Source organism: Trichoplusia ni, chromosome 20 (genome assembly GCF_003590095.1).
Source record: "Trichoplusia ni isolate ovarian cell line Hi5 chromosome 20, tn1, whole genome shotgun sequence".
In the NCBI taxonomy this organism is placed as follows: domain Eukaryota; kingdom Metazoa; phylum Arthropoda; class Insecta; order Lepidoptera; family Noctuidae; genus Trichoplusia; species Trichoplusia ni.
This window is the reverse complement of record NC_039497.1, coordinates 6,280,629-6,298,876: the sequence shown is the minus strand read 5'-3', so window position 1 is coordinate 6,298,876 and position 18,248 is coordinate 6,280,629. Positions and strand designations below refer to the sequence as shown.

At 35.2% G+C, this 18,248-nt stretch overlaps 1 protein-coding gene across 1 annotated transcript in view; it reads left to right on the top strand.

Moving 5' to 3' along the window:
• The first annotated feature begins 313 nt into the window (after window positions 1–313).
• Window positions 314–18,248, top strand: part of LOC113503692 (alpha-(1,6)-fucosyltransferase) — a 35,869-nt gene continuing 17,934 nt past the window's right edge. The window contains exons 1-4 of the mRNA XM_026885753.1: window positions 314–504; window positions 14,545–14,732; window positions 15,781–15,903; window positions 16,810–17,025. Of these exons, the coding sequence (XP_026741554.1) occupies window positions 14,599–14,732; window positions 15,781–15,903; window positions 16,810–17,025 (473 nt within the window). The 5' untranslated portion in view covers window positions 314–504; window positions 14,545–14,598. The remainder of the gene's footprint in view (window positions 505–14,544; window positions 14,733–15,780; window positions 15,904–16,809; window positions 17,026–18,248) is intronic.

The following is an 18,248-nucleotide window of genomic DNA, read 5'->3' as shown; positions in this document are numbered from 1 at the left end:
TTGATAAATGACAAAAGGATAATGATGCACGGTTCTATTTCTAGTTATCATTTTGCTTTACTAAAATTAACCGAGAAATCTTAAGCATACTAGTGAGTAGTGCGACTGCAACTGCTTTCATGAAAAAGCCTGAATTATCTAAAAATATGTTACAGATTACTAAAATAATCATACGTACGATTTTGTAATTAAAAATAACAATGAATGAATGAATACGAAAAAGCTCGTAGATTATTGCGTTTAGTTTTCTGATTAACCGTTTTTCTGACGTAGCTTGTTTGAAACACTCTGTGGAATCGTGTTTGACAGGTTCTCACACTTTTTATTTTCAGTCTGTGTCACAGGGATGGTGCTTGGGTGGTGAATCTTGTGAGAAACAGTGAATTTAAATTTAATATTTACAGTAATTAATCAATTATACATGATAAAAACATTTATTTAGTGAAGAAATTATTGTGTGTTTATTGTTGTGTGATACTACTAAATTACTTCATTATTGAACAGGTATGTTTATAAATTCGCACTTTTAAGATGATTATGTTTCTTATGAGTTTATTTTACTCTTGTTTGTAGCTCGTTAATAAATGTGTGGCGTTTGTTTCGTAAGGTTTAATTGTATATGAGAGGAGTGAAGTGGTGTTGGTTAGTGCAATAGATAGATTTGATTTAAATGATCTATATCCGCCGAGGCGAGAGGGTGGTGCGCGGTCCTTTGCCGTTTGATAGAGTAGAGTAATAAATATTTGAGGTGGCGTGACGTTCACTAAACCCTATTAGCTTTAATAAACTTCACGTCTTGTGCAATTTACTAGTTAATATGTAAATTGAATGAGGATATTTTTTAGTAAACAATGGTTACATCTTTCGTGATACAGTGAAACTTCATAAAGCGTATTATCCTAATGTTTCTTAATTATCACCCTAAATAACTCTTTTTATTAAAATAATGTACAATGCTGTCCTTAAAGTCAAATGCAGATAAATAAAAGTATAAAAATACTAATGTCTAGAACTGACCAAATATGAGTACAAAATCAGAAAAACAAATATCTATTTGTCTTAGGCAAACTTGAAATTTATTTAAATAATAATAATAAACTTTAAACAATAATATTATTTATGTTTTGTTTCTAGTTAATACCCTATTATTCAAACATAGCTATTTAAAACAATGAAAAGTATTAAATATTCTTGTGGTTGTAATATCTGGTTGTTTATTATAATATCATGGTCATTGAACAATAAAATCTATAAGTTAATTGTTGTTATTATTTAGAAAGGCCATTGTGTGGCAAAGGAATCCTTTTATTGTTCCAAATCTATATATTATAGACTAATACCATTGAGTATATTTTAATATTAGAAGAATACGGCAGATATTATTTTTTGTATAGAGAGGATCCAGGTAAATGAAAATTTAAAGTATTATACTTAGTAATTTAAGATTATGTAATTTTACTTTTAATATTTATAAATGAACAGCTTATTTTACTCAATGATTACAATAAAAGTGTAACCATTTCTTTAATTGTAAGTGTTAATTTCCATTAATTTGAAGATCGACATTAATTTAATAACATACTGTTATATAAAATGAAATTTATGCCCATAATATTATATAATAATATTATCAGATAATATTATCCAGGCACTATTAAAACATTATAGAAATGATTCTTGTTGCGTAGTTCCAAAACGAACATCACATAATATATAGTAGACACAGTTATAAATGATTTCATTAGATAAATAGCTATTATTAATTATTATCAGAAGTAGGAAGCAAATGTTGAGCAAGGAACAATATGAGTTTGCTGTTATATATTTAGATTCTATTGGTAACACAGTACTATCTATGCATCTACAGTTTATTATACACTCACAGGCACAATTAACCGCCCACCTTGTATTTCTTTCAATCTGCAGAAATCTTCAAATTTAGACCACATTTTATGAGAGGTACATTGAAAGCTACCTTTAAGGCAAATAAAAAACAAGAAAAAAAAAAAAAGACTTGGAAAAAAAAATCGTTTATTACAAGATTCTTACCAAAAATTGATTTAGTGCAAATTTTCGATGAAAATGTAACGATTTAAATTTAAAATAAAAGGTCCATTTAAAAAGAAAACTTAAAATTAATAATGGGTGTTACCACCTCGGGCCCTTATTACTTCTTGGAGCCGGTTTGGCAATCCGTCCATGATGTCTTGGATATCCGATTGGGGGATATTGTGCCACTCCTCAACCGCAGCTCTCTTGAGCTCTCCTAGGGTCGTTGGGGCTGGTACTCTTGCTCGGACACGTCTTTTGAGGTTGTCCCAAATGTGCTCAATTGGGTTAAGAACGGGACTGCGTGCCGGCCATGGTAAAACTTGTATCCCGACCTCATTAAGGTATTCAGTGACGGACCTTGCGGTATGGCAACGTGCATTGTCATGCATTAATCTAAAGTTGTCACCAATGAATGGTGCGAAAGGCATAACGTGGTCTTGAAGAACTTCCTCCACGTATCTTTGAGCGTTTACACTGCCTCTATCGAACACAACAAGATCAGTACGAGCCTCGTAAGAGATACCTCCCCAAACCATTATGGACCCTCCCTGGTAACCCACTGTTTCTGTTACAGTGCATGGAGCAAACCTTTCATTTCGGCGTCTGTAGACACGCTGTCGTCCATCTGGACCTCTTAAGGCTATTCTGCTCTCATCTGAGAACAGAATGTCCTTCCATTCCGCCACAGTCCAATCAGCATATTCTCGCGCAAAGGCAAGTCTAGCTCTACGGTGTTGTGGGAGCAGTTGTGGGGCGCGAGCTGGACGAAAAGCCCTCAGATTTCTTTCTGCTAGTCTTCTTCTAATCGTACGCTCACTCACACTGACATTTCTCACCTCAAAAAGGCGCGTACGAGCTTCAGTAGCCGTGCAAAAGCGATTTCTCAATACGCTGCTGACAACGAAACGGTCATCTCGAGTTGAAGTGCATCGATGTCGGCCTTGACCTGGCCTGCGGGTTTACAGGCCTGTCTCCCGAAATCGTCTGATGGCATCCCGTACAGTAGTTCGAGGTACACCGAGTACACGAGCGATGCGACGTTGGGTGTACCCAGCGTCAGCTAAAGCCACTGCTGTAGCCGCATCAGTTGCATCCAGTGGCATTTTTACAGTCACAAACAATAAGCGAACACTGCAAAACTCAAATTTAACAATATTCCCTCACTATGGCAGAAAAGAACAGGAAATGTTAACACGGTAACGTAACGGCAACAATGTCTAACAACGACTAAATTCCAAAAACCCTTCAGCGAAACAAATTTAAGAAATTAAATAAGGGTATAAGTGTTTAATTTATTGCTAGAGTACCCACTTGACAAAAAATAAAACAGCTGATAACTCATAGTTTACGTAAACAAACAGGGCGACGAAAGATATAGGTGGGCGGTTAATTGTGCCTGTGAGTGTATAAAGCACTACATTATCCATGCATTATTATTAAAGATTGCGTTAGTATTTAACTGTAATTATTTTATAGAATTTAGTCAAACTGGAGCTGTGATTTTCGAGATCAGTGCTTTTCTAACTTTTACATAAAATTTGGCTAACAAAAGTAATATTGATGAAGTGTTTTTTTCTTAAAAACAAAATTTGTGATAAAGTATTTATTTTCATTGTCATATTTCCAATCTTTGTATGAAGATCAACAAATTTATGAAAGAATAAATTAATTGGACAATACATAAAAAAGAACTTAATTCTTATAACTAAAAATTTACCCTGGACCCGCTTTGTAAGAAATAATTTCTGATATATTCATCTTAAATTGAAAAAAAAACAACCCTATGGTATGAGTAAATATAGATTTAAGAACAATAAAAGGATTCCTATGTCACACAATGGCCCTATGAAATAATAACAAATATTAACTTATGGATTTTATTGTTCAGTGACCATGATGTTATAATACTAGTTAATAAACAAGTAAATAATACAACCACTAACATGTGGTAGCACATTCATTAATGTTTGTATGAAAATCAACAAATTTCCATTTTTTTATTACCTTTCGTGCTTATATGATTCATACTTTAGAGTCGGCAGTTTACTCACGCTTATTTATCGGGAATTCCCGACTAGTTTCGGATCCAACCAGAGTCTTACTCTCTGTTGACGCGGCAGGATTGTAAGTCGGGCGTCTGCAAATACGCGTAGTTAACATAAATCCATATCTATACTTCTATACTAATATATAAAGCGGAAGAGTTTGTTTGTTTGTTTGAACGCGCTAATCTCAGGAACTACTGGATCAAATTGAAAAAATCTTTTTGTTTTCAATAGACCGTTCATCCAGGAAGGTTTTAGGCTCTATAACATCACGCTGCAATCAATAGGAGCGAAGATACAATGAAAAAGGTGGCAAAAACGGGGAAAAATATTAATCTTCGAGAGCTTTCGTTCAAAAATTCCTAACTTATATCTTTTAACCACGCGGACGAAGTCGCGGGCAACAGCTAGTGTTATATAAATGCAGCTCTATTCCTCTAATGTTTATGTTTCTATTTCAACTATAATTATATTCTGTGTAAATTGTACCAGCACCAAATTACTGGAAACAGGATGAGCGAAATTATTCCATGCATAGTTAAAACTTCTATTGAGCTATTTCTGCTATACAGGGTGTAAGGAACACCGTGACTTTTCCGTGGGACCTGAGTTCTAGACATGATTCCAGACCCCACTGCGTTGGAATTTTTCATCGGTCTTTTCATGAAAATTGCAGGTTTTTTTCGCGTTTTTTTAATTTTATGTGTCATAAAATCATTTTTCCTACGTATTTCAATAATATTTTCATAAACAAAATCATTATTAAGCCGTTTTCACAAAAAAAGGCAATGTAAATGAAACACTAAAAACTGCTCCCGATCAGCTGATTCGTAAAGGTACTCGTCGGTCATCGCTCTCTTGCAAATCTAACCGAAAGTGACGTCAAAACCGAACCAATACTCATGAGCGACAAGCGTAAGAGATAGCGCAACTATTGCGCGCGCACTCGCACGCATTATTCGTAATCCTGCCTACTATTCCTTTAAAAAAAGCCGCGCGCTTTGTAGGCACCGCTAGCCGCCTTTGTCGACACCGCCAGCGCGTCGCCGACACCTACAGCGGTATCAGCGAGTGACGTACCTGTGACACTGGATAAAATAGTACATCGATTTTTGTTACACGGGTTCCATGTTATAAAATAGAAAATCACCTTCTCAGCGTTTATCAACTTATCGTACTACGAAATTTATTAAAACCTTTTATTATTAACAGTTTGTTATTGTTTAGAATTCTGTAGTTCTAAAACATGTTGTTATAAACAATAATTTATTTTTTCTAAAATTAAACTCTGTTTTGTTACTAATATCCATCATCTACTAATGAAATTCCTGCCTAAAATTTTTTATCATTTTTTTTCCTACGAACTGCTGAATAATTATTCCAGTCACATAAAACAATTATGTTCTTACACAAAAGTACATTTTGTGATTAATCAATTTTAAAGGTTTAAGTTAAGTACTTTATTGTCAAGAATAATTTTACGATATTCACTTCGACCTCATGTAATTTATCGATAAAGAATCATAGGTACCTAGGTCCAACACTACTCAAAGGTAAAACCGAAAGTTCGGCTTTTTTCAAAATAGTACCTATTTTTACTCAGTTTGTTCCTTACGCTAATCGAATGTGCATGTGCAATCGGGTAATTCGCGGACTAATTATCGTGTAGGCAGACAATTTTATTGTGTTAAGTGATATAAGTGCGTGTGTTGTGTGTGTATTATTTAAATTACGATCCTAGTAGCTCGATAGGTTATTTTACCGCCCGGGAGAATGGCAACATGCTAATGTGTTATGGCGAAGCACGTGGCAATGCAAGTCTCGCGATAAACATTTACTGGACGCGGTACTTTTTGCCCCGGGTTCAGCAGCAGATTTTTCGCCGCGCCAAAATTTGTGTGCACGTAGATGGCGGACATTTCGAAATTTTCGAACCTTATCTGGTTAGAAGTGAGCGAGATTAAGATTTGTGATTGTTTTTCGTTACATCACAACATTTTTATAAAATGCGCGCGCGTTTCGAATGTTTCGATCGTGTCGCCGAGTGTCGCCCTCCTACCACATTACAGTTCGTGTATGTACGTACGCTGAGCGTAAGGATCGCGCGGTAACCAATTCATTGCGTGCTCAAAAATGACTAAATCTATAAATATTAATCTCCGACGGTAGCGACTTCTTTAATATTAATTAACACGTTATTTTAAAGTCATTATGCGACTTTGGTGGTACGGTGTTCCTTACACCCTGTATTTTCGTAAAGTTTTTTTTTAAACTGCGTGTAATCTGTTTGAGGCAGTTTTGTTTAATTTTAGCAAACTTGTTGCTGTTATTAAAAAGAGACGATGTTGAACGCTATGGCGTGCGCTGTCCCGCTCCCACGATATACATAATACTAAACATAGAAAGATTATATGATTGTCACTTTCTCAATAACTACAAAAAGTAAGACTTTGTTATAAAGGCCCTTTTAATTGTTTCAATATCAGAATGTTAGGTTCTCGTGTTAACTGTAACAATAATTATAATCACAAAGTTAATAGTTCAACGATAATGTATCCAAGGTTATATGTTAATGACACTTAACATTTGTTCCGATTTTCATATCACGGAAAGTTATTAGCTAACACTTATCGACAAATCTAGCAATTCACTACGGCATTGAATTCTATTAATTGTAGCAGTAATTATTTGAACATGCGATCAATTATAACCTGTGTTATATGGTACCTTTTTTTTTCGGATTATAAATGATCATCGTACTTTTTGCGGTTTGAGTGAAAATGAGTGTCAGACTTCTTCTGACTAAAAACCCACCCAAAGTCAAGGTAACCCTTTCGAATAATCCCGCTGCTCAGCAGGATATTATAGTACCTAAACGCAATATTTTAGTACTACATCAATATAATTAAAAATTCACGTAATTATTCAGCTTCACCCGGTTAACATATCTTGTTAAACGCAACCGGGTAAAAATAATGAACTGAATTCACTCTGAGAACAGAAGTAATATAAAATGGCAATTTTAACATTTACTGATAACCTCACAAAGCGCCGCTCTGTCATCGTCTGCAATAAAACCTTTTTTCCCTTCTAGTAGTACTTGAAATTCTACTTAAAGTAATGGTACATAATTGCATTAAGATCGCTCTTATTTCATCTATTTATTCATATTTTTAATCGCGTGTCTTTTGCATAGCTCGTCCGTTAATAAGTTAATTTTTATTGGATTTTGCGTGTGGTTCTCGCCGTTGATAATAACTTTCGAAAATTGGCTATAATTCCTTCCTTTTTATTCAAGCTGACACGTTGTAGCCTGCGAGATTTCATCAAAATTGGTACAACGGTTTTGCAGTCAAACCATAACAGACAGTCAGTCTAGTGGCATACGATTTCAGCAATGCAAAAAATACACTTCAAATATGTGATATATTCTACTTACATAGTAAAAGATTTAATTTAATTTCATTACTTTCACTTTTTTTCCACTAAGTACGGCAACCATATCACTCTTGAATTAAGTTGTTGCTCCCCAATCACGAATAAGCCTTGAATGGTCGACACAGTGCTTGTAACGTGTATGTGCACTTCATACCAACTTAATGCTGCGGTAAGATGGCCGTGGCTAGTAAATAATATATACCTACTTTGTTAATTGCTTGTTGACCCATATACTACTAATCTTACATGCTTACGTTGTATACTTACGAGATCATTATAGAAGTAGAAGTATAGAATATTCTAATTGTCGGTTATTCAGTTCCGCTGAAGGAGTATGTCCAGAAGTAAACCTCACTAGGTTAACTTCTGGACATACACCTCACTAGGTTAACTTCTGGACATACTCCTCTCCTAAGAGTTCTATCCATTCCATCACCCGAAGGTTCATAATAAAAACCATTTGAAGTCCAACTTCAAAGACGCCTATTTGACTATTTCTGTCTTGGCCCGTTGACTCTTATATTTAAATTTTGTCTATGCAAAACAATTCAAAACTTTCGTCAAAACAATTGAATCCTGAGCTGTCCAAGAATAACGATGATTAAAAAAATATATGAGTCAGATCAATTTATCTGGGGTCATAATGGAAACGCGTTTGTTCTTTTATCAACTCAATAATAATACAGTTAGTGTTACGCCGACTTGTTTACACAATAATGTGGGCGTCGGATCAACAGGCGACTTGCATGAGATTTACCAAGTAATTTTATTAGGCGGTCCCATGTGGATTGGGTGAATGATTGTCGCGTCAGCTCTTATTAATTAGATCTGGATACTGGAACAATGAATCGTATTGAAAGTTCTGAATTTGTTTTCCACCATTCAATCTAAAATCTTACGGCTAAACTTCTTGTCCCTCTTGGTCTGTTTGGATAACAATAACTATAAATTGTTTAGTATGTCCTTCGCAATCTCCATTATATTAGCATCACTCTTTTCTTCTACCTGATATCTGTCTCAAGACAAACGTTTTAATCCCATCAAAAGTCACAAACGGTTTTTGTGTTCACATCCTGCATGCAGTTTTTAATTTCTATCCAACATAATAACATGATTCATAACCTTTGGTTTGAGACAAAAATACCTTACTCTTCCAGCCTCCGAATCAAATACTGTACTAAAACCGTGTCGATGCTGCTCTACTGATTAGTCTGTAATGAAGTTCATGCCAAAAGTGATAATTAGGCCATCAGGCGATTAGGTCGCTCGCCTCCACCGGGAAACTGTGACCGTATTTTAGCTCCGAACGTATTTAACGTCGGCCATATTTCATTTAAGAGGACTTTGCCTTAATGGTTATTAGCATAGATGGTTTATTAATTTCGATCTTCAGTTTAAAAGCCTTGTGTAGTTGACGGTACGAATCTCGTAATGGACTTGGAAGTAGTTTATTATCATCTATAACATATTATATACTTGAACTCGTATCATTTACGCAATAATTCGTAAAACCATCTCTACAAGTACAATTTCAATTAACTTATTATCAATTTTGACCTAAATTTGGCAAGCTACGGGATTACAAACAGGCGTATAAGACGTATTAGGAATGCTGATAAAATCATTATAACAGTCACTCAAGGTGACCATATTCACGAGATAATCTCTTTGCGTCGAGCAAATAACTTGGTGCGTGGGATCGGTGTTTTATTAGTTTATTCGGATTAGTGACACTTATAGCCGATCCTCAGGAAATTCCTTATAAGTTATGCGGTCAGACTCAACGCTATCATGTCTTAAGTTTGTCCATATTTATGTTAGACTTTTGACTGTTTGTCAACATAGTGTTACGTATGCAAACATTCAGGAAACGTGTATGTTTGAATCGTTCATTTTGTTTTGATGTTCTTGGAATGGATGTACAGTTCTCTAAATTTAGCGTAGAGTTTGAAGAAAAAACAAAGTTATGAGTTTTGGACGACAGCAGCCGACGTATAAAGTTTACATAACTTTTCTCCAGAAAACTAGTCATCCACTTTGAAGAGTCACATATATAATTCAAAGTTATAAAACGAAAAAAATATATATATGGCATGGTTTAAAAAAGAAATACGTTCAATTGCAGCAAAGATTGCCATTAAATTTCATTAAACTGCTATCGATGCAGAAAAAGCTTTGATTCACTATCTAGACGTGACTGCTCAACGATTAAGATTCCTTCACCGCCACTTGAACTGGGGATGTTTGAAACGTGGAGCGAAAACGAGTCCACTCTACGTTCTGTAAAGCGTCATCTCGCTTGCACACCTACAGCAGTCTTACTTTAAGAGTGAGATAGTAAGCCCCAGGGGATTATAAAGAAGTGTCGACGGTATCTATCTAGGTAGACTTAGCTATCTAGCGGCATATTGAAAGGAGCTTTTCGGGCTTAAGCCCCCACAAAGCTGCGACTGCCAGATGAAAAATTGCAATATCAGGAAGAGTTGTTCATTGTTGTTCGCTCGTGACTTTTTGGGGTTTCGCGGCTCAAAGTAATGAGCAGGATACTCATTAGAGACATGCTTTATTTATATCCCATACATTTTTAAAAGGTAAGTTAAGGTTCTGCTATGTAGATATGGGTTTGATGAATTCTGAGCAAAACACCAAGAAAATATGAAACAATTTGAATATACCAGTTATGACTCAGGAAGTGTGCTCAATTTTTTGACAAATGTTGGAGATAATAATCACACAACAATTATTTGCTTTGAACACAATGCCTCTGTGCATGCACCCACCTGTGTCACCAAGCATGACATGTTGACCCATGACTGATGGTCTAATCTCAATTTTCACAATAATATTTAAGCATACAACATGGTCTTTATTACAATGAGATATGGGTTAATTTCGTGAGTTTCCGCGTTTTGCGATGTTCCTGTAATCAGTAAAGCGTATGATAATAGAAAATGGAAGTAATAGTTTCCACTCAGCTTTCAAGGATTCACTATAATTGCAATTAATAATTAAATGTCTAATATATTTTGTATTTACCGATGTCTTTTCTTTCTGTTTTGGGTTATTCCCCTCGTCTTTTGCAACTGACAAGGCGTTTTGCGATGAATAGCGATCGTAAAAAAGATACATATTTCCATATGCATCTAAAGCGATAGTGAAAAGTGTTCGTTGAAATTTTTCATGCATGTCTGGGTATGAATGTAAGTCTATTCGTTGGATGGCATTTTGCGGCCGGTTTTATGAATATAATGCTGACATTAGGCTTTAGGGCTTACGTACAAAATCTTAAGGTTTATTATTGTGTGCAGACGACCAATTTAAAACATCCATGTTGTGGATGCGTGTGGATCAAATGTTTATAAAATAAAGATAATTAGGGCTGCATCGTGCAACAAAAACCCTTAATATTCCAGTGCACTTATGAAAGCATAAAACCATAATTAACTTACGGCTAGACGAATAATTTTTTTCAATATTAAAACTAAAGTTTTGTAGCATTATTGTAGCAAAAAATATCCTCCATATTTCCGTAGCATAATTAATTTGTAGAACTGGTTTCAACACGTAATTCAGTAATGATATTTGTGTTACCTTTAATTTGCTTTAATTTATGTAGCCGAACAGCTGCCTGTTATTTGACCATGATTTGCATTTCATAAATTACAATTTGAATATTTTAAACCTCATGTATAGGTATTGTGATCAAACAAAAATAAAGTGTATGTTGGTTGTTGTGTCTCATCACTCACATCTTAAAGCGTATTTAATCTAAACCTTGCACCTTTCCATTATAATCATCATCATCATCAGCCCGGAGCAGCCCAATACTGGGCATATATCTTTTCCAAGGCCTCAACTTTTATTAATAAATATGTTCAAGCTAATAGCTAGAGGCTTTATAAGATCTTGTTACAAAAATCCAAAGCCCTATTTAAATAAATCCTCGGTCGGAAATCTTTCTCGCTTCATTCCACCAAGATTAAAGTTTAACGTCGTTCCCATTATGCAGGGCTTCGTATAAAAAGATTCACCGATCTATATAAATTGTACTGCCACTGGCATTTACGTTCGCCGCTTCGAGACGGCTGGCTTGGCTAGGAATGCAATAGGGGGTGGAAATGGTGGAATAGTCTTTGACTTTTAGTCACTTTGGTAAATAAAGCTTGGAATGTTTACATTCTCAAAATTTTCTTCAAGATGGTCATAAACAATATTGTAGGTATTTCATAAGCGTTCTGACAAAATTCCGTAAATGTACAGATTCTTATCCATTAGCGAAGAAGTCGAATAGAAGTGTTATCTATTTGGACACAATGCAATAACTCGTCCCGTCAATGATAAATACATATCCAGTAAAGAAATAAACTTCGTTATTTACTACGCATGGAGTACTAAATTCGATATTTGTAGCGCTGTGTGAGCCGAAGCAAATTTCGTTTCAATTTGCAATCAGTAAGCATGTGATTGAATTCATATCTCAAGTGTGAGACGATTCTTAGTAGCACTGGGATCGTACGCGAAACGTGGGCGTTGTTTATTTCGTGTGAAGTGTCGAATGACTAAACCGCGAGAAAATGTTCGATTACTTTGGGATGTTTTAAAGTGCTTTGAAGATTTTTAAATATCTCTTTTTATGAATTCCGACAAATTGAATATTGTGGTGAAATGCAGAGGTCGGCGTGAGTTTTTACTACATGTTGTATTTTTGTTTTGTATGAAAGATGGGACGTAAGAACTCCAAAAGATTTCACTTCTGGTATTTTTAGTTCCAAACTGGGTTTAGGTCCTGTTAAATTCAGGATACTGGTAGCCTTTACAATAGCCAGATCGTTAAAAAAAAATACTAACAAAAACATTATCCACTTGCTAAACCTTACCCGACACAAAGTTATCTATCGAGATTTAGTCATAAATAAAACGTGCGTTACTCAGTCCAACGCTTCGTTTAGATCTATCGCTTTATTAGTACACAATAGATTCAAGAGAGGAATACATCTATGCGAGGATACTGTGAAGGTTTTTATTATACCTTTTGTATGAATTCTATACTATAGCAACTTTTCTATTTTAGTATTATTTTTTACTGCCTTTTCTGCTTCTCGTTTCTCATTTCGGCCGTTTAATTTCATTTCATTTACGCCTTCACTTATGAAGTTATAGTAAACACAAAAAGACGTAAAATGTGCAGTTTATTTGTGATTATTTATAGCTGCATTACGCCACTGTTTCTTCATGCTTCCCTCGTCAGCAGATTTATGATACAATAATACTCCATTATGCAATTGTTTTGACTAAAAATCCTTTCTTTAAAATGCAGAAGCTGTAACGCTCTTCGCCTCGAATATTATCTCTAAACGAATCTATTATTGCCTTTTGATAGCCCTTTAGTTTTATCCTTAACAATATAATTAGAAATAGAAACCTAATCATCCTTGATAACTGTCTCCACGTGAAGAGTTTTGTAAAGATAAGGAAAATGAAACTCCCCAGAAGTCATTGATGATGTTGGCTATTAGCAAATAATCATATGGACAGGACAAAATATCCAGTCAAGCCTGAACCCTGGTTACCATATAAAATTAATGGATTTCAGTATTGATATTCCATGGACCAATTTTCGTGGAACGCAAACGTAAACGAACGTAATATACTTTTTATGGCTGTGATACGTTTTATGGTCCCACAGGGAGAAATTGTGTTTAGGTGGTATCAATTTGAGTATGGCGTGAACGTTAACACGAATTGTGATACGAATTAAGGCTATTTCTACAGTGTCGGCTAAATGCTGTGGGACACGCAACTTATGATCCACTTGATAACAATTTACACTTTTGCCTCATTCATAAATGTTGGTTTATACTTGTTGGATTTCAAAGTCAAGAAGCGTCACGTGATATAACCACGTGGTTTGGAAAGCACGTGGTCTTTGATCCTTACTATCAGACGTAAATCTTTGGCAGTCGCAGACTCATTGCGATCACGGTACTCATGTAGGTAAATCCGGGAAAACTGGCAGTCGATCCCAATATAGTACAGGAAAGGATTCGGCTAACCGAACAGAACGCAATATGTTTTCGTGAAAAGCTGCTAGGTATTAAATTAATGCATTTTAAGACTGTTTCATTTGATTCTTGATGTATTCCAAGCACGATTAAATCATCAATTTTAATAGATGCGTAATTTGTATGTTTTGTAAGAAGATTCTTCGATCTTCGCGTTCCTTTGTATGTGCAGCAATAAATCAATTACCTCACCGTCGCGTCGTGTCGCCGACTTAATTTGATTGAAGATGTATTTGATAGGCCATTTTTAATGTAGTTTACGGATGAGACCGTTGACTAACAGGTTCTGCTTGTATTGCCGGCAATTGGCACTCCGCTCACCAGTTTTACTAATTATTACTTCTTTTTATTGGCAGTACGCTGTTTTCAAGAAGCTAGGTTTACGAGTAGTTAGAATTAAATTTTTGATTTAACAACCTATTGTTTTCAGGAGTCAGGATATTAGCCATGACTATTTATAGCTTCTGTATAGTCCGGTCGGTCCTGTAAGGTGTAACATTAATGTTGATTACTTTGAATTCGTTAATTCTGTATATTCTCGTTCAGCCGACCGTAGAAATTATAATTTAATCTAACTCTTGATCCCGCATGACGTCAAAGTCAGGTTCTCAACAAAAAGTTAGGTAATCAGTTGTCGGTGATGTGTTTTTGTTATTGTATCCCTGTCGACTCAGACTCCTTATACCAAATTCGAAAGTTTTTTTTGGAGTGCCAAAGATTTGCTTAGAGTGTTTTACTATCAGAACAGCATAAGAACTACTTTTTTCTCTATTATAGTTTTAACAGAAATTCAACATTTCAATTCAATTTCAGTTTCATCATTGAACTTATTATTCAGCAAATTATTAGAATTTCGTACATTTTACCTGCTCTAATGACTGTTTTCCTGTAAACCACATTTGTTTAACCATATCTCTTAATTTTAATAGGAATCTCGTTTGTTCCAGTACGTCACCATGCCCCAGCAGTGACGTCCGTTCCGCAACGATGCCGCGGCGACAATGAAACACTACTCCAATGGTCACGCTACAGTCAATGACTACTTTATGATGTACCTGGCGAGATGGAAGCGCGCCGCTGTCGTCTTGTTGCTTGTATGGATCGTCGTCACTTACCTCGTTATATCGCCACTCAGGTATACATCTATTTGCATCGAAAATATATTGAAGTATAGTCCTACATTATAAGTATAGTCTAGTATTTTTGTTTCTAATGATATTAAATTAGTTTTTTTGACATTTATTTTGAATCAAAATATGCTACTACCCTAAAACCAAATGATAAAAAGAACTCAGAAAAGAAGTTGGCTCTATGAAAGCTCTCAATTTTAGAGTTCAGCCTCACTAGTTTAATAGAAACTTGCTTTAAACATTGTTATTCTTTAGAATAAAATTCGCAATGTCGCACCGTTCACCAAGATTCAAGTATCTCTAATAAACTTTCCCATTGAGATTTTCCCACAAGCAAATCTTAGTCTACAAGGCCATGACAAAATCTCGGAACTATAATAACTTTAGGTCCATAGTAAATGCAGTTTATGTCCGATGTATAATTAGCTTTTACTCTTAGAGCATAGCTTTATGCATCTTTGGCGGAAGCTTCGCAATTCGTTTCGCATTGCGAAGCACTAAAATTATTTACCGTCTCTTGTCAAGGGTGTAGCTCTAGAGTCGTTTGTTTTACGTGTATGACGCTCTGTCTGCAAAGCTTTTGTTCGAAACAGCACAGCGTGTAAAAATACATACAGCATATTTTTTTTAAGACTGGGCTATTTACGCCTACGGGTTCATGAGGGTAGTAGGTCTTTCCAGAATGAAAAGACTTAGGGCCCATTTAGACGATGCGAGAAATACCAAGCAAGTTTTAATACATTGTGCAGGCGCGCAGCTCGGGTATCTAACGTGATAGATGATCGCCAGCAAACTATTACAGGACATTTCCCGAATCGTCTAAATAGACTCTAATTCAATATAAGCCTTACATAGTAAATAAGTAATTAAACCTGCTAATTGCCACTCACAAGCATTTCTTTTTATTTCTTGCAGTTCAGAAAGGTATGTTTTGACAGTACGAATATTGGGTTTATCGGCTATAGTAGTTTTAGTATTTCCGTTTTTAAGCTTTATAATGTCTTTTACACAATTAACATTTATATCTGTCGCTCATATGGAGTTTTTTTTCAGATGCAATGGGAACCAAGATGAGTCGTCAGACTTCCAGGAGAGGTTAAAGCGAGTGTCGTCACAATTGGAGACTCTGAGGTTACAGCATAGTAATCTTATTTCGCAGATCAAAAAGACATCGAGGTAAAGTTATACTTGTTTGTTGCGTTTAGGCGAAAATACTTATAGAGACAAAAAAAAATACAGGCAGCCAGGAAAATCCATGTTTTTTTTTCTATGTTACTTTTCATCAAATTTCTTTGTATATTAAAATACTGCTACCGCACTAAGGAATTTATGTGTCGCGCGGGGTTTGACAAACATTCAAGACACATGCTTTCGAGGATCACACAAACGCTTGTCTGAAATGTCATCTCCATAAATTTCTGTCTACTTAACCTTTAGTTTTTTGTAATTTTAAACAACTTATGAAGAGTATTTGTTTAAAATAAATTGCAAACACGACTCGAGAAAAATGTAAGGAGAAAAATCACTTAGAATTTATTTCTTTTTTTGGAGTAGTTTTTGTAATTTCAACCTTGTTCTTCGTACTATTGATCTTTCTCCTTTTACGTAATGCGTCTTCGTTATCATTATTTGAGGTAAACCTTGGTCTGTAGTATACATTCATTCAGTATACTATTGACTCATTCATTAACAAGCTTATTTCGTATAACCTTTGTGCTCCGTACCGTACTACAAGGCACTAGTATTGCAATTTTCTACTGAAATTCCTATGATCAATCTGACCTTGCTATTTATTGGTTAAGATTGAAACAATAGCCGTGACGAAAGTTCTTCAAATTGTAACATCTATTGATACAGTCCTATACAATACGCATTTGTATCTTTATCCATTTACCGAAATCAACGTAAGAAAAATCTGACTTTAAACTCAAACCTCCCCTATATAAGAAGAGTCCTATGTCCAGTTCTGGGCCGTGTACACGCTGGTGTTTTAAACCGATGTTGCCTTATTTAGGCCCTCTGTTTCCTCCTATACACGCCACAATTAAAAATTTGAGATTCCAAATCTTTATTATTTTTCAGTCTCAATGGTAACTTAAAGGACATCGACACAGGGTCCCTGTTCCTTGATGAGGGACAGGGACCAACGGAAGACTACGAGAATCTCAGAAGGAGGATATACTCCAACACGAAGGAGTTATGGTACTACGTCAACCATGAGCTGACCAAAGTGCTGCAAGAGGATAATAAGGCGGAGAAGATTCAGACGATTTTAGACCAAATTGCTGAAAGGAAAAGGTTGGTTTTCGATTTTGTAGTTTTTTTTATTTCTTAGTAAGATATACTTGGAGACTATGATTAACTGGTATTTCTCCTTAAGGTGCTACTTTTACTTAAGTTATCTACTTATAGAGAGGGTTGATTTGAGAGCGTGAGCTGGTTCTTGGTGGCGTGATAGAGAATCGTAGAAAGATTTTGAGTTGGTCTTTGCTAGCGGTACCTACTCAGTGTGCTAGACATGGTATTATCCACCATTTCTCATGAAAGAGAAAAGTGGAAGCTTTCGCCTAGCGGTATGACATTGTAAGGCTAATAAACAATAATTGTTAAATGTCTTTGCTGATTACTAACATCTGGTTTATAGGCCGAACCTAAGTAAAATAATTTTAGTTATGATCTTTACATGAAACAATACCGCCATATTTATTTCTGTTAACGTGAAGAATAAATGGGAATGTATGTTTTAATATCCTACTGAGGTTGAATTGCTTCCCGTATGCTAAAGAGGAAATTGCATTCCTATGGCATGTTGGCATTTTGACGTACATTTTCTCTTTCTCAACAAAATAATTTGTTTATCCTATGAGCTGAAGATCGAGCTCAGCTTTGTGGAGTGCTGCAGGCAAGCAGTGAAGTGATTCGGATGATGATGATGATGATGATGATCTAGCCTTTAAGTGATAAATGCTCTTTTGGCCTTCTATTGAATAATACGTTGTTTTCTTTAATAAGTGTACTGAAAATAACCATGGTTACAATGCTAGATCATACCAAGTGATCTGGTTATGGCGCAAAAAATAAGCTTTATGTGAAAAGCTTTAGGTTTCGTCACTTGGGTAGCGTTTCTTACTGACCTGATGGTTTTATCAAAATCAGTTAAAATATACAACCGTCAAACTGTAACAAATAGACCGATTTGCTTAATTCATAAAGTGTCGAAACTTAATATTGATATATTGTGACAAAAACCAACAGAAAAATAAGATATTTTTTTATGCAACAATATTTTAATCTTAATAAGTTTCAAAATGCTAATTGAAAATACTGATGCTACATGCGATATTTTAACATGCCATGCAAGGATATTTCTATTTTGAAAATGATAACCATAATCAGCATGCTATTATTAAATTATAACTAGGTACTGAAGTTGTTAGAATAATATGACGACGTTTCCGTAACTATTACTACTAAATGCATAATATTGATATGGTCATACAAAGTTAAATAAAATTCAAGTA